The sequence below is a fragment of the Myodes glareolus genome, chromosome 22 (assembly GCF_982192425.1).
Source record: "Myodes glareolus chromosome 22, mMyoGla1.1, whole genome shotgun sequence".
Classification (NCBI taxonomy): domain Eukaryota; kingdom Metazoa; phylum Chordata; class Mammalia; order Rodentia; family Cricetidae; genus Myodes; species Myodes glareolus.
In genome coordinates, this window is record NC_142047.1 from 24,013,136 (window position 1) to 24,040,984 (window position 27,849).

Below are 27,849 nucleotides of genomic sequence, written 5' to 3' on the forward strand. Positions count from 1 at the left end.
ATTCCTACTCCTCACCCCAGGGGCCTGCCAGCCTTCCCTGCCACGCGTGGCATGAGAGCAGAAGAGTAACAGCCAAACAGTTTGAAGGTTCCAGCCGTTATCCCGACTGTGGGGGCTGCGGAATGTGTAGACTTTCTGTGTCCACTGGGCCCTCCTAGTCCCTGAGTGGCTGGCCACACTGCTTGGCCTTTTTTCCCTCCTTCTGCAGGTTGGCATAGACTTCACAGCCTCCAACGGGAATCCCCTCGACCCTTCTTCTCTGCACTATATCAACCCCATGGGCACCAACGAATACCTGTCAGCCATCTGGGCGGTAGGACAGATCATCCAGGACTACGACAGGTACGCTTGGAGGTGACTGTGAAGGTCAGCCGGTGTCCCTTCAGCCTGGGACGCTCAGCTTGTCGGGGCTAGAAGGGACCCAGGGATCTGCAAACCTAGGAACGGTGAGCAAGGAGGCACGTACACAGTTATTGTCCCTTCCGCTCCCATGGCAGACATTGCCCATTGATTCCTGTACTCTCACCTGCCAAGCCCGGGTTCAAACTGGACTCTTTCTATACGTGACGTGCCAATTATCTAGTAAGCAAATGAGTTAGCATGGAAGATGAAGCTAAGTTGCTACACTGCAGCTACTGCCTTCATAGCTGGGATGCAGGCCTGGGTGGGACTTAGTAACTGCCCAACCAGCACTCAGCACTCGGGAGACAGAGGCAGGCTGACCTATGTAAGTTCAAGGTCAACTGGGTGCTACCAGGTGAGTTTTAGGCCAGCCAGGGCTACATAGTGAGAACCAGGTTTTTGTTTGCTTGTTTGTTTTGCTTTGTTTTTTAAGAATGTATCTGAGTGAACACAGCTGATGACTAGGGCCTAGATGGCCCAGTTTTAGGGCATCGAGCTTACAGGCCACACACAACATGTGGAACAAGGAAGGCTTCATGGTCAGGTGGAAGACCCTGATACCCACCAGGTCACCCATGGCCTCCATTGGCCCTCAGGCTCAGCAGAACCCCATGGGGCGGCTGGGACTCTGCCTCCCTTTTGGCATCTCCTTTAACTGGTCTTCCTGCTCTGTCCTGGGCTTTATCAGTTCGTGTCCTGCACAGCAGCCAGAGTGTCTTTGATATAAATGTTGAACGAGTAAACAAACAAGACACTGTCCTTGCCCGGAAGCTTGTTAGAAGAATCATTGGGATCAGGAGACATCTGTTTACAGGGGAGGCAGAAGTCATGGGAGCACCAAAGAGAGGCATTATGGGGTCTCAGGGACCTGTCAGTGGCCCTTAAAGAGAAGTAGCCATTATGGTTGGGCCTTGGCGGGTGAGGAGTTTGTTAAGGAAAACAGATTTAGGGAGGGCTATTTCAAATGGAGCATAGTGGCTGACGTTGAGACAGGGTGTCCTATATGTGTGAGGAACTGTGAGAGGCCAGGGCCGAGCGTGGCTTTCAGGGACAGGAAGAAGGTGAAACTAGGTTCTGGGGCTAATGGAGGTAGGTCATGGATATCATTTTAGGAGTGCCTCCCCTCCCCCCCCAACTGTAAACAGGAAGTTGGAAGCCTGGAACCAGTCCTTTTGCTTCCACTGTGATCTTAGGGTGTTTCTAGGCCCACTGGTTAGAATTTAACAATGTCTGCTGTGTCAAGCCGTGTTCAACTGCCACCCAAGGGTGAATTTAGGTTTGGGCTTAGTGGGGAATAACTCTGGAGGGGGAATTTCTGCTCTTGGTTCCTAGAGTGCATAAGGGACACAGACTTGGACCAGAGGAAGAGGGTGTGGCGTGTGTGTGTGTGTGTGTGTGTGTGCCTCTGTGTGTGTGTGTGTGTGTGTGCATGCGTGTGTGTCTGGCTGGGAAGGCTGCCCAAATGTCTCACATGTTCTCTCTGTCTGCTCAGTGATAAGATGTTCCCTGCTCTGGGGTTTGGGGCCCAGTTACCTCCAGACTGGAAGGTGAGTGGCATGGAGGCTACCTCCTTTGGTGGAGATGGAACTGGGGCCGGGGAAGAATGGGGTGGAGGGCTTAGCCCAGACTGCACTTGCGTCTTAGTCGAGGGGTAGACACTGTGATCTTAGGGTGCAGGGCCAAGATCCACTCTGGGTGAAATGGAGAGGCCAGGCACACAGAGTTGGTCAGGAATGCAGGACTGAGCTGGGGTGGGAGGGTGGAATGGGGGGAGCAGATCAGGGAGAAGTCACAGCATGGACATCAGGAAAGGCAAAAGGTCAGAGAGCAGTGCTTGTTGGCTCTTGGAGCACTTTGCAGGCAACTCTACCTGATGGCTGGCTTCCTTGTAATCTTACCCCAAGCTGCAGAGGTCAGCTGTGGTCCCTCTTTCACTGTGGAGGAGGCTAGCACAGGGGGTTCAGGGAGGATAGAGTACCCAGCGGTCTGAGTCACAGGGCAGGGAGACGGGACCCTCAGCCTCCCTGACAACATTGGATGGAAATAGTGGGATTCTTGGTTAGACATGGGATGAGCAATAGAGTTTACAAAGTACCAGGGAAAGAGGAGGGCCAAGGCAGGCAGGTCTCGGGAAAGGAGACAGAGGAGGAGAGAGAGAGCCTAGATGCCCATGGAGTGGCCCTGGTGGAGGACTGATAAGGACCTCACCTATGGCAGGAGGAAACTCTGGGTGGCCCAGCTTGGGAAGTCACTGAGAACACAGGCCACAGAGCTGGAGAGCTTCTGCAACCAGAGCCATAGAGCACTATCCCATTTCACAGATGGAACAGCCAAGGCTTGCCTGAGGTTATCTTCACTCCACGGGCCTGTGCTCCAGGTGTGCAGATGGACTCTAGGATCATATCCAAATCTGTTGCTTCCTAGAGGAGGAGCCTGTGGGGATGGCAGGCATGCCAGCTCAGCCAGTTCCCCTTCTAGTCTGCCCTGCTGTGCTACACACCTCTAGAACGAGCATAGCCTCCCGTTGTCTCAGCTCACCTCAGGGCTCACCTAGAGCAGCCGAGTGACTCTGGATCTGACACAGGAACAGTAGCATCCTAGCCGTGAACAGTGTGAGGCAGGAATGTGAGTGCTTGCCCAAGGATCCAGACTGGGGCTCTGGGCAAACATAGATGCCACAGTGGGGGAAGGAGGAGCCAGTGGCCAGGCCCAGCAAGAGCTTGTTGCTAGGACAACAGCCAGCTTCCAAAGAACTCAGCCGAATGAGATGTTTCTTGAGCAAAAGCCTTGGAAATGTCACAGGGTAATACTGGGGGTGCTGGGCCTTGGCCAGGCTAAGCACCCAGTGGTGCTAACACAGTGGACTCTAAGCGGCCAGGCACACTGCCAGAGTATACCAGACCTGGCCCTCCTGGGCCCTCATTCTGACATTCTGCCACCTGACTCGTCCAATGAACCTGCCTTCCTCTCTTCCTTTACCATGTGCCTTTTATCTTTGACTACTTCTCCTTGGCTCCTTCCTGCCACCGTGCCCCGCCTGGTGCTCCTGCTCCTGGGAGCCCTGGCCTACATCGTCCACACTCGCGTGGGGGTTGGCTGTCTGCCCTGGCACTGTCCTCACAGCACCCAGTCGTTTACTCGTGCTTTCTGTGTGGAGGCTCCTGGTTCTCTCCTGCCGTGCTAGTCCCTGGAATACAGTTGGTGTGAAGCCCTTGTTTGTGACAGAGTGGATCCGGGACCCAGCCTACTGGCTCAGCAGGTGCTGGAGCAGACGTGGCTTGGCTCCAGAGCTTGAGAGGCCAGCTATTTTTTTTTTAAGATTTACTTTATTTTTAATTATGCATGTGTGTCAGAGGGGGACTCCTACATGTGATTGTAGGGGCTGGCAGAGCCAAAGGCATTAGTTCATCTACAGCTGGAGTTACAGGTGTTTGTGAGCCGCTAGATATAGATGCTGGGACCTGAACTTGGGTCCTCTGCAAGAGCAGAGTGTGCTCTTTACCCCTAAGCCCACTCTCCAACCCCAGGGATGCAGGATCAGGTCTTGGGTTGCTACATAGCCTATGTGTGACCCACTCGGCCCCATTGCAAGGTCTGATTCCTGAGTTTAGCCATGAGCAGTGGTCAGCCAATCCCAGTTGTATGGGGTGTGAGGTAGACTTCTGTTTAACACCCTGCCTGGTGCTGAGATTGGAAAAGCCTTCAACGCCCAAACAAGTGGCTTCCCAAATGGAAAGAGCGAACAGGGGCATTTCTAGTGTTCCAGGGCCCCACTGCCGTTGGGGCCATCTCTGTCCCATTCAGGTCTCTTGGCAAGGGAGGTACACAGCATCCTGGACACCCCCCCTAGAGGACAGTGAACTGGCATGTAAGGTCTCAGTCTCACCGTTATGAAGTAAGGGAGGCAGATGTGGGATCAGTAACCTAGATATGGCAGAGTAAGGGAGTAAAACCCCAGAGGTGCTGTGGGCATTCCTTCAGCCAATAGCCTTTAAGATACCAGCCCACTTGGGCTTGGTCTCTTATATGCATGGTCGCTTGAAGGCTCTTGGCTGAAGGCGTTCCCACAGCACAGAGGGGGTGACCTTGATGTGGGCAGGATGCCGCCTCTCAGCCTGTCTTCTGCTTCCTAGGTGTCCCATGAGTTTGCCATCAACTTCAACCCCACCAACCCTTTCTGCTCAGGTGAGTGTGGGCCCTGCCTGCAGAAGAAGCGGGCAGAGGGAAGGGACAGGATTCCAGTGTCTGTCCTCCCTGTCCTGCTTCCTCAGAGGGACAGGTGAGAGGAGTGTGGAATCCTACAGTCCTGAGTTCAAGGACCACAGCCGCCTGTGCCTGATGAAGCCTTGTAGAAGTCCCTGAACCTCTCTGAGCCTTTACCCCCCTTTCTGGCCCCAGGGAAGTGTGATACCTGCTTACCTCGTTCCTCGGGTGCATGGGGAAGTAGATAAGAATTGGGGGGACAGGTAGCAGAGCAGTGTGTAGTCTCGGAAGGCATCGTTACACTCCTGCTCTCATCTCCTGCCTGCCCCTCTCCCCTGATGGCCAACGATGATGGTGGCCCGGCAGGGAGGGGACAGGAGGCGATGGTAGTTCAGCTCCACCCCTTCCCCACATGTAGCTCAAGACAGTTCAGAAACCGAGAGGAGAGAGGATGCTGAAGGGAATGAAAGAGCATTCTCTTCCTTTGGGGGATCCCAGCGCTGGGCCAGGATGAACTCCACAGAGAAGGAACTCCCCCATGTCCCTAGGGCTATAGCTATGATTTGGGAATAGAGGGTGTCCCTTGGCCATAAGTGATGGGCAGTGCTCCCTGGGCTCTGCTTTAGTACAGGTCCTCAAAGACATATGTCAATTTAGGTTGGTCCATGTCAGCCCTGGCCAGAGGCCTTCTGGCCAGGAGCATAGCATTGTGAAGTGTTGGCTGGTCATGATTGTAAGGAGCTGTTCAAGTCCAGCCCCCACCAAAGCAGCTTCCAAGAATATCCAGAGTGGACTTCCAGGTAGTTCCCCGTATCACCTGCTTGCCTGGCCCCTTCTTTGCCGTTCACCCACTAAGAGAGGCTCTGGAAGCTTAAACAGGTCACCCCAGGCCTCCACGCAGGCCTGTCTGAGTTTCACAGCCAGACACTCTAGGACCTTAGCCCTGTCCTTGAGAGTTTCCTGTTTCAAGACCAAGCTGGCCATGTCAGGGATGTTCTGGGGGAGCATGGAGTAGATGCTCTGTCAGCAGCAGGGTGAGGACGGGAGCCCAGAGGCACTGGGCTGACCCAGGTCATCTTCTGCAGGTGTGGATGGCATTGCCCAGGCGTACTCAGCCTGCCTGCCCCATATCCGCTTCTACGGTCCCACCAACTTCTCCCCTATCGTCAACCACGTGGCCCGGTTTGCAGCCCAGGCCACACAGCAGCAGACGGCAACGGTAAGTAGGCAGCAAGGGCGTACGCACGCTGGGATGAGGCTAGCTGTGGCTGGCACCCTGCCCAACAGGAGGGAGATCCGATTGGGATGTGTGTTCTTATCTTCCTGCCAGGATGGGGCTAGAGAGGAAGATGTTTCACCTCCCCTGGTTCCCTGGCCAGGTGAGATGCGGACTCTCTAGATTGCTGTCCGTCTGGTTCTGAGGCTGAAGTGTGCTGGGCCTTGCTTCCTGGAAAAGCAATGCCATCGGGAAAGCAGTGCCATTGGAGCATTGCAGGAAGTCAGATTTGTGACCCCCTGCTCATCTCGTCCCTTCCCCCAGGCCCAGACGACAGTGCTTCCACACAGGCTCTTCCCCACACTGCATGGCGACTCACTGGCCCCCCACGGCCACCTCCTTTTGGTCTGACTCCGCCTTGCCGTTCTTGCCTCTGTTCCAACTTAGCAGCCTCTTGGCCCTCGATTCCGTACCTGTCGGTTCTAGATTCAGCCACATGGGCCAGGGCTCAGTGTACTCAATTCACTATAGACCCTAAGCCTGGCACAGTGCCTGACAGATGACAGGAACACAGTGCTCTGTAGGTAGATGGGATCAGGTCTGTGAGACCATGCTGCTAGCCTATCCCAAAGGGAAGACTCTCCACCATGAAGAAGGGGCCCGCTGTTCAGAGGAAGGAGGCACCTGGTCACTGGGGAAGCAGAGAAAAAGGGAGGTAAGAGCTGAGAAGAGGACACAGGGCTGGCTCTGGGAAGAACTGGGTCTGTCCTAACTGTCTTGGAGGCAGATAAGGCTCTGGGGAGGAAGCCCGTCCCAGTCGTGTGCTCTACGCCTCTTTCCATGCGCCTAGAGCACATCAGTGTCCTGTTGGTGTCACAGAGGGTCATGCCAGGCTGCCCAGGTCAGCATTTGATAATCCTGGAGTACCCCCACGCGAGGCCTTGAACAAGTGAGTGGGAATAGTGCCCACAAAGTGCTGAGGGAGGGACAGCCAGGAAGGGGCTAGTGGTCTGTACCGTGCATTAGATGAGTCTCTCAGTTTGCAGCTGAGAACTCAGATTCCTGCTTCTCTTTAAGCCCATTTCCTCTGACACGGTGGGGGTGCTGACCCCTGTGGTGATGTAAGATGGGGTGACCTGAATGGACGGTAACTCTGTGAGGCCTGGCGGGGACCGTGTTCTGTTGTTGTTCTTTAGTTGCTGGGGATTCTGAGATAGAATAGCTTGGATAGGGCAGAGTAGTGAGCAGCCTTCAGCTTCACTTCCCTCTTGTGAGGGTGCCAAGCTTGGTGCCAACAAGGCTGTTGGCTATATGAGTCTTAGAAAGGAATGAAGACAGGCCTGCTTTCTTCTTTAGGAAAAACCATCTGGGCGGGGAACACAAACACATTCCAGTAGTATGCCCAGCCTCTGCTTCCTGCCATACCTGCTGCCAGCCAGGAGTCAGCTGGGCAGGAGGTAGGGTTTGGAGACGTGTGGCTTCATGATGGAGGGACTCCAGGTCTCTAGGGTCTTGTCCACTCCTCTTCACCCATGAGAGCCTCACCTTTGTTTTGTTGTCTGCGCTCAGACACCTGCTCTGACCCCTCTGGAATCAGTCCCATTTGGTCTTACTTGCTATTGCAAGCCACCCTTGGCTTCCTGGGGTAAGCTGTTACCCCTCAGGCCTTGTGACTTCAGATGATGCCTAAGCATCTCTAACTGAGAGAGTAGGGCCCGGAGTCTCTACTGTTCCTCCCGCTCTGAGGCCCAGGAGTAGATGCAGACTTCTCCACCACTTGCCTCCACCCTCTCCACCAAAGGAGGTGAGTCGGGCTGTGGGGTGGCTCAAGCTCAAGGGGAAAGAACCTAGTTCGAGCCTCATCTCCCCCACTTTCTGGTTGTGCTACTAGGGCAGGTAGTTGAAGCTCTCTGAGCTTTGGTTTTTCTCATCCAGCACTTTCCTTCTGTAGGTAACGTAGGGATTCAACCAAATACGCATGCGCACTGTTCAGCCTAGAGCCTGGCACACGCGATGTGTTAGTTATGAGAATGTCGGAGGGCACTGCGCAGGCTAGCATTTGGTAATGCTGTGCACCGTGAGGCCCACGGCAAACAGAAGTAACTGGAGTGCTAGCTGCTGCTTCTGTTTAGCCATGTTTTGGTGCTGGGGAAGCTGATGTGACGTCACCCCCCGGTTCCCTCACATCTGCACACACAGCACATCCACATGTAGGAAACGGAGGGCAGGTGGCAGTGTCTCCAGCGGGCCTCGCTCTTCCATTCATTTGGTCCGTGTGTCTTTTCTGAGCATTGCTGTGTAACCTTAAGGATGCCTGGACAAGGGCGGTCCAGCTTATAGGCTAGCGGGAGTTAGCTGGGAGGCCACAGCAACGATGCAGTGTGGCCAAGCCTCTGATGGCTGCAGTGCAGGACCATACAGACGGTACCTAACTGACAGAGGACACAAGGAAAGGTGGATGCTTAGAAGGGGATGTCCAGACTTAGACTTGAGAGACTCTTAAGAGTTAGCTTCCTGGGGTTATATCTGTGCATTTATACATGTGTGCGTGTGTATAATGGCCCAGCAAGGGGAACAGCACGTCCAAAGGCATGTGTGCGTGTAGTGGATAGGAGTGACAGCGCAGGCAAGGTTGAGAAGGCTGGCACCCTTGGAAGCCATTGGTGCTCTGTGTGGTTTCCTCCTGAGGGCAATGAGGAGCCACTGGAGGGTAATGGGCAGGTTTGAGTGGCCTGAAAGTGGCCTCTGCTTTGGTCAGTAAGGCCTTGTCTTTTGTGGCCCATTCCTGGTTGGTGGCCTAAGCATCCAGTGTCAGATGGAGTATAGGCAGCAGCCAGCCTCCTAGGAATGTCTTTTACTCCCATCCCAGGGCCTTTGGCAGAAACTGCCAGCTTCCCCAGACTCTGCCTGGAACTGTTGTGGTCATGTCCGTTTATCATGAACCCGGTCATCGGGGCATTAGGAGAAGTGGCTGTGCACAGTCCTAGCACCGATGCATGCCTGGAATCTTTGAATGTACTGGGAGTTGGCTCGGGGAGTCTATTTGATGACATACTGGAGGCTTGCATTGGATTCCAGGCCCCTGACATGCAGTGTGTGTTGGGTTGTCAGGAGCACCTAGGGTGCAGGGAAGGAGTGTGCAGAGGGGTCTCCTGTGGAATCATCACTGGCCGTAGAAGCAGAGGGCACATTTACTTGGGACAGAGGATTCGACACTCACTTAAGAGCTGTGGCTAGGAAGGGGATCAGAAGGGACCAGCACAATAGGGACACCAGGACTTCAGAGTCCCTTTCCACCCCTTCTATCCATTCTCTCCCTCCACAGCCCTTCTGATTTGCTCTGGGGACCTCTGGAGGTGGTGGTGGACCTCTGAAGCTCCAGGTTATGAACCTGGCTTTGTCCCAGCTGGCGATGGCACCCAGGAGGGAAGGTTTATAGCCAGGCTTCTGGACTTTGCCCTAGGTCACTGTCCCAATCACTCACTTTCCAATCCCAGGTTAATGGGTGACAAGATAGCTCACCGTGTCCACCTACCAATACAGTGGATGGCAGAGGACAGCATGGAAGGAGCCCCAGCTTTGTGGTCAGGTAGATTTGGGCATAAACCTAGAACATGTCAGTTACCTGTTAACGGGGCCTTAACAAGCCATTGAATCCCTCTGAGCCTTCTGGTGGTCTGTAAGGCAGACTCACAGTTAGGTTTTCTGCTAAAGGTCCTACGTTGTTAGGAACCTCTTACCCAGCCTACTGTACCCACAGTCTAGCAGGAGCCAGGCCCTGCCTTTCTGCACTCAGATCCTTGGGGGGTGGGGAGACAGCAGGCTATAACAGAGAGCAAGAGGACCACAGGAAGTGGGGGGACCACAGGAAGTAGGGGACACATGTCAGAACTGGGTGAGGCTTGAAGACAAGTGCCACCTTTGACTGAGCAGCCAATTAGACCTCTGTCAGGCCTCTTCCTAAGTGTCCCAAGAATATTGCCCTGAACCGCCTGGGAGGGAAGGTTAATGTGAATGAAAAGCTAGTTAGGGAAGAGACCCTGAAGCAGCCATTGGCAGAGGCAGGGAAAGGGTCTAGATGGACTGATAAAACCAGGCCTAGGGGCTGGCAGCGGTAGCTGTCTGCTGTGCAGTTCAGGCTACTATCTCCATGGCAACAACTATCCCCAGCCTGGGGATTGGTCTCTTAAAGGCACAGCACTGGAGCTGGGGTGAGGAGGGTAGGGCCAGTGTCTGCACCAGCCCACCACACCCTGACCTGTAGTTTGTACTTTGGGACAGAAGAAGAAGCAGGTTTGTATCGTCTGCAAGCTGCGCAGCTTTGCTACGTGCGAAGGTGGCTCCGTGCCCACCTGGGTCACCTCTGCCCTCCCTGAGCATCATGGCTTTTCCTTCTGGCAATCAGGAGTCAGACTAGAGGACAGAAGCCCCCAGCAGTGAATCAGGACACTGCTCCTCTGTTTATCTCATGGGCAGGGCAGAACACTGAATTCCTAACAGCGCTCCAAGATGGCCAGGACAGGGCTGAGCTGAAAGTAAGGTACCAATGAACTCCAAGTCCGAGGCCCATTGGTTGGATTGTCCTGTGAATTTTCAGAATGCCATCTACCCTCTCCATACTAAGTCATCCTTTGTGTATTTTATTCTCTGATTACCCATGTTCACTATTTAATATATTCTTTTCTTTTCTTTTCTTTTCTTTTTCTTTTTTTTTTTGAGACAGGGTTTTGCTGTAGTTTTAGAGCCTGTCCTGGAACTAACTCTTGTAGACCAGCTGGCCTCGAACTCAGAGATCTGTCTGCCTCTGCCTTCCGAGTGCTGGGATTAAAGGCATGTGCCACCACCACCTGGCTTTAATATATTCTAGCTGAAATCATTTATAAAAAAACACCTCGCTATATGAAAGTTTGGTGTCACCATAAACAGAGGGTAGCAGGGAGACACAGAGCAAACTGTACAATGATGTCAGGGTCTGCCTGGAGCCCATGCTGTCTAAAGCCCCAAGCTTCTTACCTTCTGTTGAAGAGGGTCCATGAAAGCCAAAGGCCTAAGACATCAGTCTGCCCCAAGGCTGCCTCCTGGGAACTGTGTATAGAACAGTTAACCTTAAACTTTAAACTTTAAACCTGCTCCTCCTGACCCAGTTCCAACAATACTACAACAATACGTGACCCGGATCCACATCCCAGAAGTGATGGCCCAAATAATCTGTGCTTAGCCCCTGCAGGTGTCTCCATCTGTCCTTAGTATTGAGTTAACAGAGCATACGTATCCCTGCCCACAAAGACAGAGGAAGGAGGCCAGCCCCAGAGGCTTGCAGGCTAGCATGTGTTCCTGTGCAAGCCTGGGCCTGTCAGGCAGCTGACAGGCCAGCTCTGGGCAGTAATTCTCAGCTTAGAGATGATGAAACTGAAGTACAGCAGATTAAGCCTCAGTGGCCTGGAGCTATACTACGCAGCAACTGGCAAAAGCTCAGAGCAGGGAGTGTCCCACTGAGTGGGCCGTTTGCCGCCTTCAGGCCTCGGGGATTCGGAAGGGAGGGGTGCCAGGGCCTCACTCTCATCACCTGGCTGACTCTTCCTTACAGCAGTACTTCATCCTCCTCATCATCACCGACGGGGTCATCAGCGACATGGAGGAGACACGGCACGCCGTGGTGCAGGCCTCCAAGCTGCCCATGTCCATTATCATTGTGGGGGTGGGCAACGCTGACTTCGCAGCCATGGAGTTTCTGGACGGGGACAACCGTAGACTGCGCTCACACACCGGCGAGGAGGCAGCCCGCGACATCGTGCAGTTTGTGCCCTTCCGAGAGTTCCGCAATGTGAGTGTGGGCCCCCGGGCCAGGAAGGGCAGCAGCAGGGTCCGCCACAGAGTGCATGGTCCATGACAGGTCAGTCTCAGGTTCCTCCCCCTATACTATTGGCTTCTGAGGGCCCACGATGAGCCGGGTGCTACTGTGTCACGCTTGCCCCAGAGGAGGCCATGGTGACACTCATTTCCACAAACCAGAGGAACCCAGGAGTGGAAACTAATCCCGATTATGGCTCTAGGCAGTGTCCTGGGTAAGAACTAGCCTGATGGACAGACCACTGGGGGCTGGTGAGGTGAGAGCCAAGGCCTGAAGTGGGGCTGCCTGTGCTTTCTTCAATCAGCCCTTATTCTGCAGGTGGGAAGCCCCTCCTCCTGTTAGCTTGACTTTCTTTTCCAAAATATAGGGGAGGTTTAGTGATAGTGGTGATAGCCAGCCTCTTCCTGAAAGTGGCACTGGCCTTCTTCAGATGACCCGTGAGGAGGCCAGGGCTGGCAGAAGGCTCTTGAGATGCTTTGTCTTTTGGATGGATCTTTAGGTGGCATTGCGCAAGGCCAGCCTAGGTTCTAACTGGGACTGATAATGCATCACATGGTGTTAGGTATGCCATGACCTTACTGAGAGCCTCAGTCCCCTCAGGTAAAGCCTGAGAACCAGGCTCGGCAGGTGGTGGCCCAGTGGTCATCATACATCTGCCTAGGATGACTGTGTGCCTTTCTCTGGCTTCCTAGGACAAATGTGGGGCATCGGTCATCCGTTGCCATATGGGGCAGTGACTGGACATGTGCTGTGCCTGGCTGCAGTGTGTGCATTCACTGCTGCTTCGCATAGTCGAAGTGTTTCCAGCTGAGTAGAAACGAGACTGGGGAGAACCAGTTCTTTCCCCTAAATTCATCCTCTGAGGTCTTTCCCCAAACACCTCCAGCCTATGAAGGAAGAGCACTTCCTCAGTGAGGAAGGCACTGCTAGTGGTGGGGTTAGGCTGGGCTGGGACGAGGACCACTCATTTCAGATGGCCCTGACCCTCAACCCTAAGGTACTCTTCGACCCCCCCACCCCCCCAGTATCACAGCTCTAGGGCACAGCTCTGGTGAATCTCCCAACTTCTGCTCGTTAATCCTCCTCCTCTTTCCTTTTTCTCCCCACCTGGGCTCCACAGGCAGCAAAAGAAACTCTGGCCAAAGCGGTGTTGGCGGAGCTGCCTCAGCAAGTAGTGCAGTATTTCAAGCATAAAAACCTACCCCCCACCAACTCAGAGCCTGCCTGAGCCCATGCCCAGCCGCAGCATGCCAGCTGAGCCCCCAGCCTCCCCCAGGAACATGCACGTTCACCCTGCTTCCTCGTGGGTGGCCTTTTTTTACCAGTCCACATTTTTATTTTTTACAACCGGACCTCCACCCCCAACTTCCCCCAGCCCAGCTGGGCTTCCTTTGTCAGAGTCAACTGATGATGCTTCCAGGACAAACCGGCTTCCTCTCCCCACCCTCCTGCCACTCTAAGTATTGAATGTACTTTGTATAATTTTAGTGGGATTATTGTTATTAAAGAGAATAAAATTTTTACAATCATAACTGGCTTTTCCTAAGTAACCAGCTGCAATGAGGAACATGTCCCTAGCGCACACTTTGTATGGTGGCCTCCTCTGGTTCTATACTGTGACTGTGTTCCACTTGTTACACTCAGGGTACTAAAGGAGTATCAGATGTCGTCTTCAGCTCCTCCCGTAGTGAGGGTCAGTGGACATGCACCCATCTAGAAAAGGAAACCCTCCCTCTTCAAGAGTCAGTGCCATACTGCTACTTGGGGACATGCGTTTCCTGTCAGTAGTAGCCATCCTGTGAAACTGGCACAGGACATGGCACTGCACACACTGTATAGACATGAAGAGACACCACGCAGCACCTGGCCTCTTGGAGAGTTCTAGACCTTTTGACAGGCTGATATGATTGTATAGTGGATGTCTCTACCGAGCACCATGTTTCTAGCTCCCTGTACCAGCACTGTTCATGAACCTTTTACAGCCCTACCATGACCCTGCAGAAACAGAAACACACCGTACCTACTAGACAGGCAGAATGTGGATGGAAGTGTGGCTGACCCCTGTGCATGCATATTCTACTACACCCAGCATCTCCCTTAGCTCTGCAAGGGGCTTTCCCACTCAAGCTGCTAATGACCTTACCCGTGTCCTCCACTGGCACGCAAGGCAGGTGGCTCTGCTTTCTCTGCTAGGCTAGGCCTTCTTAGCTGCTGGAATGGGGCAGCACTAGGCAGGTCCCAATCTCGGAAGCCATGGCATACATGGTGGGAGGGAGGAACAAACTCCTGTGGCCACCAGATGCTCGTTTGTTTTGAGACAGGGTCTCACTATGTAGCTCAGGTTGTCCCAGAACTCACTATGTAAACCAGGCTGGCCTTGAACTCACAAAGATCATTCTGCTTCCGTCTCCTGGGAGCTAGGACTAAAGATGTGTGCCACCACACTCAGCTACTAACTGCTCATTTACCTCTGGCTTGACCAACTAGGGAGTCCAGTGGCTATAGCTCCCAGGTAGGTGGCTGTGTACTGAAGAAGCTAAAGTCTCACGAGAAACACAGAAAGCCAGCCTTCAGGCATACATAAAAATTCTGGTTCTGTCAGGCAGCAGGCAGTCACTGGGCCTCTGGGAGGCTGGGGTTCCTCTGTAGAGTGTATAGATTGGCTTCAGAGTGCTTTTCCAGAATGAAAACCATAGGTCTGGCAGCTTCAGTGGTGTATCAGAAGCAGACTAGCAGTCTCCCATGGGGCCTTTCTGTGTCTCCGCCACAGCTGGGGCCAGGGCTGCCTGTGGAAGCTGTTCCAGCTCCCTCTGAAACCATTCCTCTAGCAGGTGAGGGAACAATGCCAGCCCACAGCAGAGTCCTTAAGGTGTGACTGCAACCTGTGACTTCAAAGGTGTTGACAAGACTCCAGCTGAGCACCAAGCACCAAAAGTACCTGCATTCTCTTCTAGCGTGTCTAAGTAGGCTGGGCATGCCAGGATGCCAGGAAGCCACCCAAGTCCAACCAGATGACTGCACTGCTACTGAGCGACTTGTTTTCCTGAAGGGGCCTAAGATGACAGCTTAGTCACATACCCACAGCAAGGACATTCGAGCCAAGGAACCCGGTGTGCCTAAGCAATTAACATTTAGCTAACTGAAGTAACTCAGAAGCTGGTGGAGCTGGCAACCAGATCTGACCCTTCCAACATGTTATTGTTCTAGCTACAACTGGGGAATGCCAGCGTCATACAAAACTGTATGCCGCACACTAATACACTCTGGACCCCTATCCAGGCATGAGAGGCATCTAATCTAGATAATCAGTTATCCCATAGGAAGCTGGTTGTCACTCTTCTTTTCTAGGGGCCGGGGCAGGTGAAGGGCCTTGTCTGCCTGTATGCTGGTCACTGGCTTATCTGTGGAGGGTGGAAAGAGGCTGCTCTCAAGAAGCTGGAACTTCTTGGCAAACCAAGCTTTTCTCTTAGGTGAGGAGGCCAAAAGGAGGGATTTCAGGAGCTGGGAAGTGATAAGGACTGAAGTCAAACTCTGATAACGTTCCTGACTGAGGAGAGGGTGTTCCTGGGGATACCTCAGCCTGAGGAACGAGCTCTCTGCCAGGTCCTGGGACCTCTGGAAGCTGCACAGGCAGGGAGTCAGCTACCTGTCTAGGTCCAGTCACATCAGGTGACTCAAATTTCAAGTCTCTTCCCCCTATTCCAAGTGGAGAGCAGGCCTCAGGTGGACACATGACAGGAAGTGACTGCAGTACTGCTACCAGTCGGACAGTTCCCTGCCTCCTGGTTGGAGCACCACTGGCTCTCCAAGTGGTCTCAGAACTGTAAGAATGGTGCCCCAGATGAGAAACCAACCCCAACCATCTTTCGTACTTTCTTACCTAACTGTAAAATCCCTGTTATTCAGGCAGCAGTACATCTGGTGGGCCTGGTGCCTAGACCCTCCTCAGAGGCCCACACCAGCAGAAGCTCAAGTCCTGACTGTAAAACGGCCCGAAGCTACTCATGCCCTCATGTATACTTCCAGTCATTCCTAGCCTACTTACTCGATTAACATCAACTCAGGATGCCTACAGCAATGTAATATTGCTCGTTTAGGGAATGAGAAAAGAATGCACATGTTCGGTGCAGAGGGAATCATCTGGTCCCCAGGTGAGGACTGCCAGGGCACAAGGCTGACTGTCCTAAAGGTTAAAGTGGGGTTTCCTTCCACTTCTGCTCATTCTGTTCTTCTGTGGAGCCAACTGTTGGTCTGCCCTGGCTGCTTCCCCCGTTGGTTGGCCAGCTTTGCCACAGAACTGGTGTTTCAATTACAGCCTCTACACCATTAGGCACAATGAACTACTGTTTTAAAAAAAAAAAAAAGCCACTGATGTGACTCAAGCTTGCCTGAGACACCAAAAGACACCAGAGGCCAGTCTACGGTTGGGCACAGTGGCACTCATCAGTAATCCCAGCCTTCAGGAAGCCAGCTAGGGCTACACGCAGACTAGGAAAAGAAACCTGGGTCTGTAAACTGTGCGGCGCAGTCAGCTGCAAACGATGGGGGAGCTGGAAACATGAGATGTGGTACGGAGAGACAGCTTGCTCTGACAGGTTTGAAAACTGAAGTTAGGGGACGGTTTTAAACCTCACAGCCCTGTCACCTTTTCTCAACATCAACAGCGACCACGAGGCACTCCGGTGGCCTCTGAGAAATCAAACCACATGAAACTGATGACTTTGATGTCTTGGTCTGCGTCCTGAAATGGTTCAGGGTGCTGTGGGTGCAAGAACACACTGCAGGAGTGACAGCACAGTCACAGGAACAATGACACAATGAGGCAGAAGGTGCTTACAGTTTTACCTAAATGTCTTCTCAGGATGAAGCTGACACTCCCGCACTGACAGAAAAGATTAGCACTGGGAGGCTCTGCAAAGGGTAGCAGCAATCACAGGCATCCACGATGGGTGAAGGAAAACCACCATCTGCTGGTGGGCACCAGTGTCAATACACTGAAAGGGGAAAGGAAGGGCTGGATGAGATCCAGGGCCCTCTCTGCCCACGTTAAAACTGAGGAGCTTCCTCTGCCTGCCAGTATGCCAGTGCCAACACATTCGGTGTGTCTCACTCGTCTCACACCCATAGGAAGGAAGAAACAATGGATACGGGAACCAGGGACTGAGAACTCAGGCTCATTCTGGAGCAGGCTCACAGACCGTCAGAGGTATCTGTCTTCCAACCTGAGTCCTGTACACCTGCTCCCTCCCTCCTCCATGACACAGAAACAGACAAGACCTGCGGCTCATGGTCCAGGAGCTGTTGTTTGGGAAGCACGGGGACAGTGTGGGGCAGAGGCGGGGGTAGGGGGGGGATGGGTAAAGAAAGCACTGAGGCAGCATCTCAGGCTGGAAATACCTTCACCGTCAAAAGCTGCAGCTCTGTATGTGCAAACAGCAGTGCCTCGGTGGAGTAGAGTACAGCCATAACAGGCATGTCCCACTAGTTTGCAGCCTGAGGATTCCAGAAACAGCGAGGCATTAGTCATCTCTTTAACACAGCTATCAGCAGTTATAGTTTCTGGCTATGATTCAGTAAATTTGCTTCTCTGATGTTTAGAATCTTAAACTAAATTTTTTATTTCAAAAACAAAATCAAAACAGTTTTCCAGGGAGAGAAGGTGGGCAGAAGATGGACATGTCATCCTTACTAGCTCCTTCCTGCCTCCTCAGGCTGGATGGAGAAGGGAGAATAACATGGGAGAGCATCACCTCAAGGGCTGGGGTTGGCTCATAGCCTTGTGGGTGTGGTTTGCAATCTTTAGTCACACAACATCCAGGAAGGGTCAGACCTAGGGTAGAACTCAGGTCAGTAGCTAGTCAGCCCTTCTCTGTGCCACACACAACATGGCAGAACCAAGCAGCCCCTTCACCTACAATCGTGTATCAAGACAGTGCTTCCTGTGCTACTAGGAAAGGAGAAAAATAAGAAAGCAACAAGGTACGGTGAACCCTTGCAGGCCAGCTGGTGCCTGTCCTTGCACCACCAGTGGCATTTCTGAGACTTGCCTGAACCCCAACTCCTATCACTGGGACAGGTTTGGTCATCTGCACTGGAGCATAAAGAGAAATCAAGGAGAGTTTGAGCCACAAATGAACTATGGCACAATTCGAGGTTAGGTTAAAATGTCACATGTGCACAGGAAGCAGGTGAAGACGTTTTCTGAGGGAGGTGATGTCGAGGCAGAACAGGCATTTAATCCTCTGGGGAGAAGCTCCCTGTGGTAATGTCAGGAGCTAGGGTGCTTCAAGGAAGGTGTTGGTTCGGAAGATGGAGGAGACGATCTTCCCTGTAGCATTGATGGTGCCTTCACTGTCTGAACTGGACTCAGAGTCACTGCTCCCGGAGTAGGCGCCCAGGCCCGGGAGGATGCCGATGCAGACAGCAGCAGATGGGCAGTGGATGGAGGGGCTGCTCAGAGAAGAGCTTCCAAGAGCCACGCAGGATGGAGCCTCTGCAAGAGGGAGGACAGGAAGTCAGTTGTAATGCTCCCTAATGGTGAAGGGTCATCCCCAGGTCCTGGACACCGTGCCAGGGTTTTCTAAAAGAAGAGCCCCAGTGTGGCAGAACAACTCTTTGTAGTCATAGGAGGCTCTGGACATCTTTGGGCTACAGGTGAGGAAGCTGACAGAGAAGAGAAAATACAGAGTTGGGATTCAGAGTCTGCCCACACTCTCTTGCCACCCACCAGTTCTAAGGCTGAGGAACAAACCCCAGAGTCACCTATCTTAGTCTGATTCCCTGTCTTCACAAGTCACAGTATTACAACAAGTGCAACTGGGTTTGATGTCTTCAGCGACTGTTGTGGCCCTCAACTGAAGGCTAGATTAAGAGACCAAATGTGGGCGGTACAAACACCACCGCCATACTTAGAGAGCAGTATACTGACTAGCAGGGATCAGCCATACAGTTTTGCTCTTTATGGAGCATTTTCCCAGGATGGGAAGATGGGAATCTCAAAAACTGATTTATCACTTTTGAACTGAGAATCACTGAAGAAAAAAATTATTTATTTATCATTATTTTATGTGCATTGGTGTGAAGGTATCAGATCCCTTAGAACTGAAGTAACAGACAGCTGTAAGCTGCCATGTGGGTGCAGGGAACTGAACCTGGGTTCTTTAGAAGAGCAGCCAGGGTTCTTAACCACTGAGTCATCTCTTCAGCCCAGAAACATTTTAAAGCCAGGTACAATATCGCCATGTATCTGGGCTCTTCTTTCCAGAATATGCACAGTGATTCTGCTATCCTAATGACTAAGGCCTCAATCTACAACATGCAGAACTTGACAATTAAAGAGAAAGTTAGGGGTCTGGAGAGACGGCTGAGATTAAAAGGCACATCCTGTGTTCTCGAAGAGGACCTGAGTTCAGCACTCACATCAGCCAGTTCACAACCTGTAACTCCTACTTGGGACTCGGCCATCTGAAGGCCTCCACAGCACTGTATTCATACACACTTACCCAGACATGTACACATACATATAACTAAAACCCAAAATCTCTAACACAAAAACAAACCCCCAAAAAAGCCAAAAAAAAAACCCAACAATCCTAAATTGAGAATGGCACTCTATTCTTTCTTCCCTGTTTCCAGTCTCCTGCAGTCACTGTAACAACTATATGTAGGGATTCTCCCTGCTGACTGATGAGGGAAGTGAAGTAAGCTGGTAAGTACACAGACTAGACTATAAAGAAGATTCTGGACTCAAGTGAAGCCAAAGCTCACTGGAGCAGAAGGCTCAGTTCCTAAGTCACTGTCTGGGGCTGACAAGGACATCCCTTTTGGGGTTTGCCTCCCATAAATTTACATCTCACTTGTGCCAATACCTCAAGAGAATGCAAAAGGGACATTGACTCCACGGCTATTCTGAGAAAAGTATATCAGCTGTCACACACAGAATTCATCTCAGGGATCTGTTCTCCAGTGGGCTACGGAGAAGCTGATGGAGATAAGCAATGCCCAAACATCTCAAAAAGCACGAGAGCAGTGACTGGGAGACAGCAATAATGCTGACATGAAGGCAGTGGCAAATACCACAAAGGCTAACAACTTTAAAGACGTAAAGAGTCTTTCTAGTCTGTTTAAAAAACAAACAAACAAACAAAAAAAAAACCAAGCTGTGGGGCTGAGGAAATGATTCAGTGGTAGGTGCTTGCACTTGCCTAGCATGTACTAGGGCTCTTGGTTTGATCTCCAGCAATGCATGAAAAAAGAAAAAAAATCAATGGACAACCAAAAAGCACAAAGAGCAGAGTATGGCAGTGCAAACCTATAATCCCAACACTTGGGAGGCTGAGACAGAAAGGCTGCTGCAAGGTCAACACCAGTCAGGGCTATAAATAATGGTGGTGATGATGTAATAAAACAATAAATGGGTACCCGGGGATATAACCCAGTTACTAGAGTTCTTGTCTAGCATGGTATGAAGTTCTGGCTTTGATCGCTAGTAGTGCAAAAAACTTGGCATGGTAATTGTGCTGGACAGTTTTATGTCATCTTGACACAGCTATTGTTATCTGAAAGGAGGGAACCTCAATTGAGAAAATGCCTCCATATGATCCCAATATAGGGCAGTTTCTTAATTGGTTATTGATGGGGGAGGGTCCAGCTTATTGTGGGTGGTGCCATCCCTGGGTTGGTGGTCCTGGGTTCTATTAGAAAGCAGGCTGACCAAGCCATAAGGAGCAGGCCAGTAAGTAGCACCCTCCATGGCCTCCGAATCAGCTCCTGCCTCTGAGTTCCTGCCCTCACTGCTTTTGATAATGAGCTGATATGTAGAAGTACAAATCAAACCCTTTCTTCCCAAAGTTGCTTTTGGTCATGGTGTTTCATCACAGCAATAGAAACCCTAACTAAGATAGTAATGCATGCCTGTTATCCCAGTAGTTGGGGAGTAGAGGCAGGAATATTAGCAGCTGAAGATTATCCTTAGCTACATAGTAAGTCTGAGGTCAGTTTGGTCTACATGAGACCTTGCCTTAAAAAAAAAGAAAAGAAAAGGACACAGATAATACAAGTAGTTCACAGAACAATAAAATGTGAGTTTTAAACACAGGAAAAGAAACAATTATTAGGAAGGAATGTGTGAGAAACAGCTCAAGACAATTTGGCAATGACCTCCAAACTTAACCAACTGTTGTGGATCATGGTCCTCAGAACAAAATAACCATTATCTTCATCAGATCATTTGTAGCTTCTTGTAAGAGACCATTCCAATCAGGCCTGCTGACTGTTGACATTCCCTCATAGGAGGAGAGGATAGGGAGGATCACTGGACCTGGGCACAGTGCCACGGCTTTCCCTGAAGAAGCCCCAATACAACAAAACAACCCAAATAACCAGGGGACAACTGTGGTCATCCTTGTGTTACAAAAGGAGATTCCAGCCACCCCTCTCAGCCATCTATAACTGCCCTAGTTATACCTGGGATAGAGCACACAGGCTGGGGAAGGGTAGCTGAGGAGAGTTCCCTCCATGCAGCTAAGGGAAGCAAGCCACCATCCATGCTAGGTGAAGACTCCTCAGAATGGCTGCTGCTCTGAGGATCTTCCAGGCTCCTGCAGTAACCTCTCACCCGTGCTCTGTAAGCCCAATAACATGGATTCTCCAGGGTGAATTTTGGTGGCATCTTACTTTTAAGAAGGGGGCAGATGTTTACGTCTCTGCAGGGAAAGACTTCTCACAACATCGAGGATGTTCCTGAAAACTGTTCACAGCAACAAAAGGAGGTGTTTACAGAGCTGTGCTGTCAGTGTCTGCCAACATGGGACAAGCTGAATCACCTGAGAGGGAACCTCACCTGAGGCACTGCCCTCTTCAGACTGACCTATGGGCGTGCCTGTGGGGCATTTTCTTAATTAATGATAGATGCACAAGGGCTAAGTCCAGTTTAGGCGGGTACCACCCCTGGGCAAGTGGCCCTAGGTTGTATAAGAAAACAGGCAGAGCAAGCCATGGCCATGGAGCCAGTGAGTAGTGTTCCTCCATGGCTCCTGCTGAGTTCCTGCCCTGACTTCCTATAGTGATGGACTGTGAACTGGAAGTGTACAATAAACCTTCTCCTACCCCAAGGTTGTTTTGCTTGGGGGTTTATCACAGCAACAGAGAAGCAAACGAGGTCAGCAGGTAAGTGGCTGAGAATAAAGGCCCTTAGGCTAGGGCTGCAGCTCAGCATGCTCACGGAGACTGCTGCCCGAGTATGCACAAGGTTCTGAGTTTCATTAACAGGACTGTGGGGGAAGAGAGAAGAAAACAAGTCTGTCCTCACTGAAAATGAATGGTCTCTAAGATGGACTCAATGGAAAAGGCGAGAAGCAGAACACAATGTAATTTAGGGAGAATCAGAAACATGCCCATGCACAAATACAACAAAGCCAAAAAACCAAAACCACGAATAACTGGTGGCAGTGTGTGGCCTAGGAAGAAGCTGGAGTCTACTGAGCAGTGGAGACTTACTTTTCTTACTGTACTCTTCTTACCACCTTTCTAAATTACTACACTCATTTAGACATTGTTTTTAAAAGGCAAATAAAAAATCCAAAGAGCATCCTGGTCATTTCAATCAAAGCAGAATATCCCATCAATGCTATTGGCTATCCTTCCAATAAAGGAGGGGAAATGCAGAAGCCTCAATGCCTGCTGAAGGGGCAGTGTGCTTGCTTGTCTATACTCCCAATGAATAGAGTGGTCCTGAATAGAGGACCCTTGAAAGGGTGCCCATCCCACTACCACCCTGACACACACCCTGGTATGGCATGAAGTAGGCCAGAATTTATGATGGGAGTTAAAGTCATTTTAGAGTTCCCTTGCAGATGGCTAATTTGGGGGAGGGTGGGATAATGGTAAAAATTTGATAGTTTTAATATTTGAGACATGACAGTAAGTTGTATAATTCATTCCTTGAGCGTTTGTTGTATTATTATGCGCCACACAGAATGCTTTCAAAGCTGAGAATAAAAGAATCAAGTTCAGAGTGCCTAGGAGGGCTGTAGCTGCCTGTGGAAGGGTGGAGCTGAGTACAAGCTGCAACAGGAATCTGGACTATTGTGACACGGGAGTCGCTTAAGTGAAAGGACAGACCCTCCAATTATCTAGGAAGTACCAAGAGAGAAAAAGACTGCAACTCTGACAAATTTCATTCCAAAAGCAGTTAACTGCCCGGAGAGAACAAAATGGTGCCCTCTGATCTCACCATTTGGGGACGTTTCCTGCCAACGCCTGCCTCTGCCGGACCACATTGTCATATCGAGTTAGCAGAGAAAATGATGAATAGAGAATGTTCTTGGAATGCAGGCAGATGGAGAGAGTACAGAGGCCACCTCGCATGTTTGTTGGCTCTGCGTGAGATAATTTTCAGTGGGAGAGCTCAGTTTCTGTCAGGGTCAGAGTCACCTTCTGTAGGACCAAGGCAAAGCCTGCCCCGGCAGAGGACAAGATTGAAGCAAGCTTCCAGGACAGCTGGTGGCTTCTGGGGTCTTTTCTCCTAGCAAAGGAAAGTTATTTCTCGTCTAGCTTGTACAAGAATCAGGGATAGGAAGAAGACACTTAGAATGACAAATATAACTACGTATACACACGGAGAACAGGCCTGGATGGAGACACAGAAATGTACACTGGTGTTTCCCGTGGAAATGAAAGGGATGGAAGAGGTTGTGGGAGGAAGAGACAAACTGATGATATTTTTAAAGGTACAGGTACCATCCCCAGTACTGTGGAGAAACAACTGAATGAGCATCCACTATTTGAGAAAGAAATAAATGTAAGCCCTGTTTTATAGATGATCAACTGAATTGGATTTAGAACCCTCAATCCCACAGGTGGAACTAAAAACAAACTCTTGAATTCCTTATCCAGGCCCAAGAACACTCCCTTTTACTTATAATTTCCTGCTACCTAATACAGAAGCAGATTTCATCACATAAAAAGTCACTGTCTCCAAGGAAAACAGAGTCCTGAATACCATTCTAGGCTCAATCCAATCCAACCACTAGCAGAAGCTGGGCATTCTGTTTCCCACAGGTGAAATCAAGAAACCTGACATTTGGCAATACAAAAAAAATCTTTTGTGAGCAGAGGTCACGTGACAGGGCTTATAAGCACTTCAGGGAGACACGATTGCTATTTATCAGCTCTACTGGTTCACAACACACTGTTTCTGTAGGGCAACTGACACATTCATGGTAGGAATTCCTGCTTAGAATAAAACCGTTTGGTGAATTAGTTTAAGGCTGACTTATTTCATAATGCATCCTTCACAAAAGATGCAGTGAGTCCCGTCCTTCCTACAGTTCTCGTCTACAAGGAGGGAAAGGAAGAAAGTAAGGGACCACACCCACCTTGAGCCTTGTCCTCTGGGTCGGGGTCTGGTTTCAGTCTTTTCACACTATTGCCACTCTCTGAGCTGTAACAGAAAACAAGGTGGTTTGAGCTATGTTGACTCTCAGAGATCAACACCGAGGGAATGGGAACAGCAGAGATATTTATGAAAGTCTAGGCTGTCTCAAGGCTGCGATAACTGAAATGAAAAGATAACATTTTACTTCCAAGCCTCTGCCCAAACATAAAATCTACCTTCTGAAAAATCCAATCACAGAGTGTGCCAATTTTGGCTTTCTGTTATCTTTACCATTCAACTTCGGTAGAACCACTGATGGAGTTCAAGAGCATTTACACATTTTCACAATGACAAAATTTAAATTATTAAAGGAAATATATCTGATGACATAGAGTCACCCAAAAGATTTTTACTAAAAGAGTAGCTAAATAATACGTTTCAATGGAGAAAGACATTACACTAGAAGAAGAGATGGTGACATTAAGTCTAAACAGGCATCTCATATAGATGGGCCATAGTCTAATTTGTGGCAGGAAACACAACAAAGTCCTGGGCAATAGGAGAACACAGAAGGGAGTGGATGTAGCATGAGATCTGATGATCCCTCTTGAGGGATGAGGGTTATGCTGGGGAGATTGTACCCACAGCCTCTCAATAGTAGGCAAGTGCTTTAGCACAGAACTGCAGTCCCAGCCCAAGGTCTTCTGTTTGCATATTTTTAAGAAGATAAGATAGCTATTCATATGCTTGCCTGGTAAATTCCAAGGCCCTATCACTAAAAGAGTACAAATAAAGTATATATAATAGAAATAAAAAATATTTCAAGGCCTTATTCATTTCTCCTTCTAAAAGCAAGACTATAAGCAAAAATATTTTAAAAAGTAAAAGGGAGCCGTCCCATCTCCCCACTGCAGCCACCCTGGCCTTGGGATGGGGTAAGGGTGGGTGGGTCCCGTGGGTCCCGGCTACACCTGCTGGGGACTAAGAGGTACCTTCTGCCCAACACCAGCCCTGTTCTGTCCTGATTGAGTACAGAGTAGGGACAGTGCTGGGACAAAGGTGGGGAGGCTGTGTGAACTTTTTAAAATAAAATCAAAAACACTGAAAAAAAAAAAAAGTAAAAGGGAGGATGGGGATGTAGCTCAGTCAGGTAGACTGTAACCAATGCCCTGGGAAAGCTGTGGGTTCAATCCCAAAAATAGCATAAACTGGGCATGCTGGCACACCCCTGTAATCCCAGTTCTTAGGTGGAACAGGAGGATCAGAAGTCCAAGGCCATCTTTGGCTATACACTGAGTTTGAAGTCAGATTGGAATATATACACCCTGCTCTATAATAAACAAATAAATACAGATAAATAAGTAAATATAAATGAAATTTAAAAAGTAAAAAGGACAGCACTAAGATGGTAGAAATTATATTTTAAGATCTGAATATAGACGACACAAACTAGTAAAAAACAGATTAAGTGAATACATTTTAAAACAATCATTTAAAGGTGCTTATCTAAAAACTTAAAAAAAGAAAAACAAACTCCAAAAAACTTAATACCCAAAAAGATTAAAAGTGGAAGCATGGATCAACAGAGAATCGAGGAAACACGAGCATGAAAAAGGCTGGGTGGTGGCTGTTCCTCATGTCGACTTGACTACATCTGGGACTAACTAAAACTCTGGGGTTTTATCACTGTTCTGTTGCTGTGGAGAGACACCATGACTAAAGCATTTAACTCGGGCCTTGCTTGCAGTTTCAGAGGCTTCATTCATTATCATCATGGCAGGGCATGGAAGAGAAAGACAGACAGAAAAAGAGAGAAAAACAATTTTCTTTAAGATCACTTAGAACATTAATTCCAGGCACAGGTAACACAGTCTAAAGTCCTACCAAAAGTTAGGATTTCCAGGCACAGCGGAGCACACCTGTAATACTAGCACCTAGGAGGCAGAGGCAGGTAGAGAGAGTAGCCTGGTCTATACAACAAATTCCAGGCCACCCAGGGCCACACAAACAAAACCAAAAACAAACAAACAAAACCCCAAAACTATGATATATAAAAGGAAAAAATAAAGACAGAATTTCTCTGTCTCTAAGATACTAGGATTATAAGGGTTAGTAGTGTGTGTATGGGGAGGGTTATATTAGAACCAAATATGGAAAAGTTACCTCAATATTTAAAATTTTAAATATGTTTCAATATTATTTCTGAGACAAAGAAGAAATCACAGTGGCGATTTTAAATACACAGGAGGAATTATAAAACTACTTGATGAGAGCTGAAAGAAGTGAACAGCATTGAGTGCCTCTAATTGAAAAGACTGAAAATAAATGATTGTGGGCATCCCACAGGACTCTATAACAATAAATACAAGAATAAACCTGAAAAACAGTAAAGATGATCTCTTCAAAGATAAACAGGCTTGTTTTTGTTTTGTTTTGTGATGCTTCACACATCTGGAGGCTTCCAGATTTTCGCCAGGGATCTGAATCGTACATGCAACTTCTAACAACGATGACTCTCACGCTTTAAATTTATTAAACCAGAATTAGCATGAAGTCCAGGAGTTCACATTATTGACAAACTCTCAGGTTATTTTGAATAAAACTAGGGCAGGGGAGATCAGAAACTCCTGTCCCAAGACGCTAATGTGTCACTTTGCTACAAAAGCAACATTAAATGATATACTTTGAAAACCCAAGAGAATCTCTATACAGATTAACAGATAAGCTAACAGAACACTTCCTAAATATGATATGAAGACTAATCAAGGGAGACAGTTGAAATACCCACTTGGCAACAGCGAGAGTACCCAGGAGGTAATTGCCCACCTGGAGAGCTCATCAAACTGGCCCAGGTCTGATTCCTGAGAGCCAATGAACTTTGAAAAGCTTATATTGGATGTTAAAAGATTCATGGCTTTTTAAGGTTCCTTCTCAGACCACTGATCCTCCCCCTGTGCTGCCATACCATGACGACATTTTACAAGTGCTCAGTGTTCCTAGGAACATCTGCAGCAGATAGATGTTGTGCCAAACCGCAAGACTGCATCAATACACTCCATTCAAAACATGTGGCTGGTTGCCAATACACCATATTGATTTTTCTAATAGACTGCACTTAACATCATTTCACCCACAGTTTGGTTGGTCAAGCTGATTCAATCATTCTGGTGCCATTTCTGAATTTGAAAAGGGAAGAGCGAATATGACAAAGAACTCATCAGAATCTGTGGCAGTGCTTGTACCCCCGCATCAGTCAAAATGAGCTGTAGCCAGGTCTATAACCCTGTCACAGCTGCCGCATTCTCTCAACGCTTTCGCAGCAGCTGTTCTCTGGCTGCTTTCTGCCTCGCCTGCCTGTCAGAGCCCTGGTGCCCCAGCCCATCAGCATCTTTCTAAGCCCTTCTCTAACTCCTCCTCCCCGCTGCCACAGCTCACCAGCAGCAATCCTGAAGCACTTGCTGCCTCATCTGCCTAGAAATAGAAAAGCTCAAACACCTCACTCTTGCTTTATTACTGAACGACTGTGGACAAAAGTTCCTCACTGACCAAGTAGTCTTTCCATCTGTAAATCGAGTCATAAGAAATGTTACTCTGTGGAAATGGCGAGAGGAATCTGTGAGATCACTGGAGGAAACGTGACACGCAGCAGATGCTCAATGAAGAAGCGCTACACGTCAGTGAATGAGTGATCCAGTCAGTCTAGGGTCAAAGGCTACAGGGGCTCTAAATCTGCAAGTGGGGAGAAATGCAAGCACACTAACAGCTTTGTCACAGCAACATGCTGGATTTGCACTGGGTACC

At 49.7% G+C, this 27,849-nt stretch overlaps 2 protein-coding genes across 5 annotated transcripts in view; one reads left to right on the forward strand and one right to left on the reverse strand.

Moving 5' to 3' along the window:
- Positions 1-13,204, forward strand: part of Cpne2 (copine 2) — a 37,660-nt gene extending 24,456 nt beyond the window's left edge. For 2 of the 3 annotated variants that reach the window (XM_085681975.2, XM_048432314.3), the window contains exons 11-16: positions 209-342; positions 1,895-1,949; positions 4,536-4,587; positions 5,691-5,824; positions 11,409-11,645; positions 12,793-13,204. In XM_085681975.2, coding sequence (XP_085538101.1) covers positions 209-342; positions 1,895-1,949; positions 4,536-4,587; positions 5,691-5,824; positions 11,409-11,645; positions 12,793-12,900 — 720 coding nt within the window. In that variant the 3' untranslated portion in view covers positions 12,901-13,204. The remainder of the gene's footprint in view (positions 1-208; positions 343-1,894; positions 1,950-4,535; positions 4,588-5,690; positions 5,825-11,408; positions 11,646-12,792) is intronic. The other variant, XM_048432306.3, reaches the window with a different exon arrangement.
- Positions 13,205-17,265: 4,061 nt separating this feature from the next.
- Positions 17,266-27,849, reverse strand: part of Psme3ip1 (proteasome activator subunit 3 interacting protein 1) — a 31,676-nt gene continuing 21,092 nt past the window's right edge. For both annotated transcript variants that reach the window (XM_085681977.2, XM_085681976.2), the window contains exons 7-8: positions 24,050-24,114; positions 17,266-18,165 (exon numbers count right to left, since the gene is read on the reverse strand). In XM_085681977.2, coding sequence (XP_085538103.2) covers positions 17,948-18,165; positions 24,050-24,114 — 283 coding nt within the window. In that variant the 3' untranslated portion in view covers positions 17,266-17,947. The remainder of the gene's footprint in view (positions 18,166-24,049; positions 24,115-27,849) is intronic.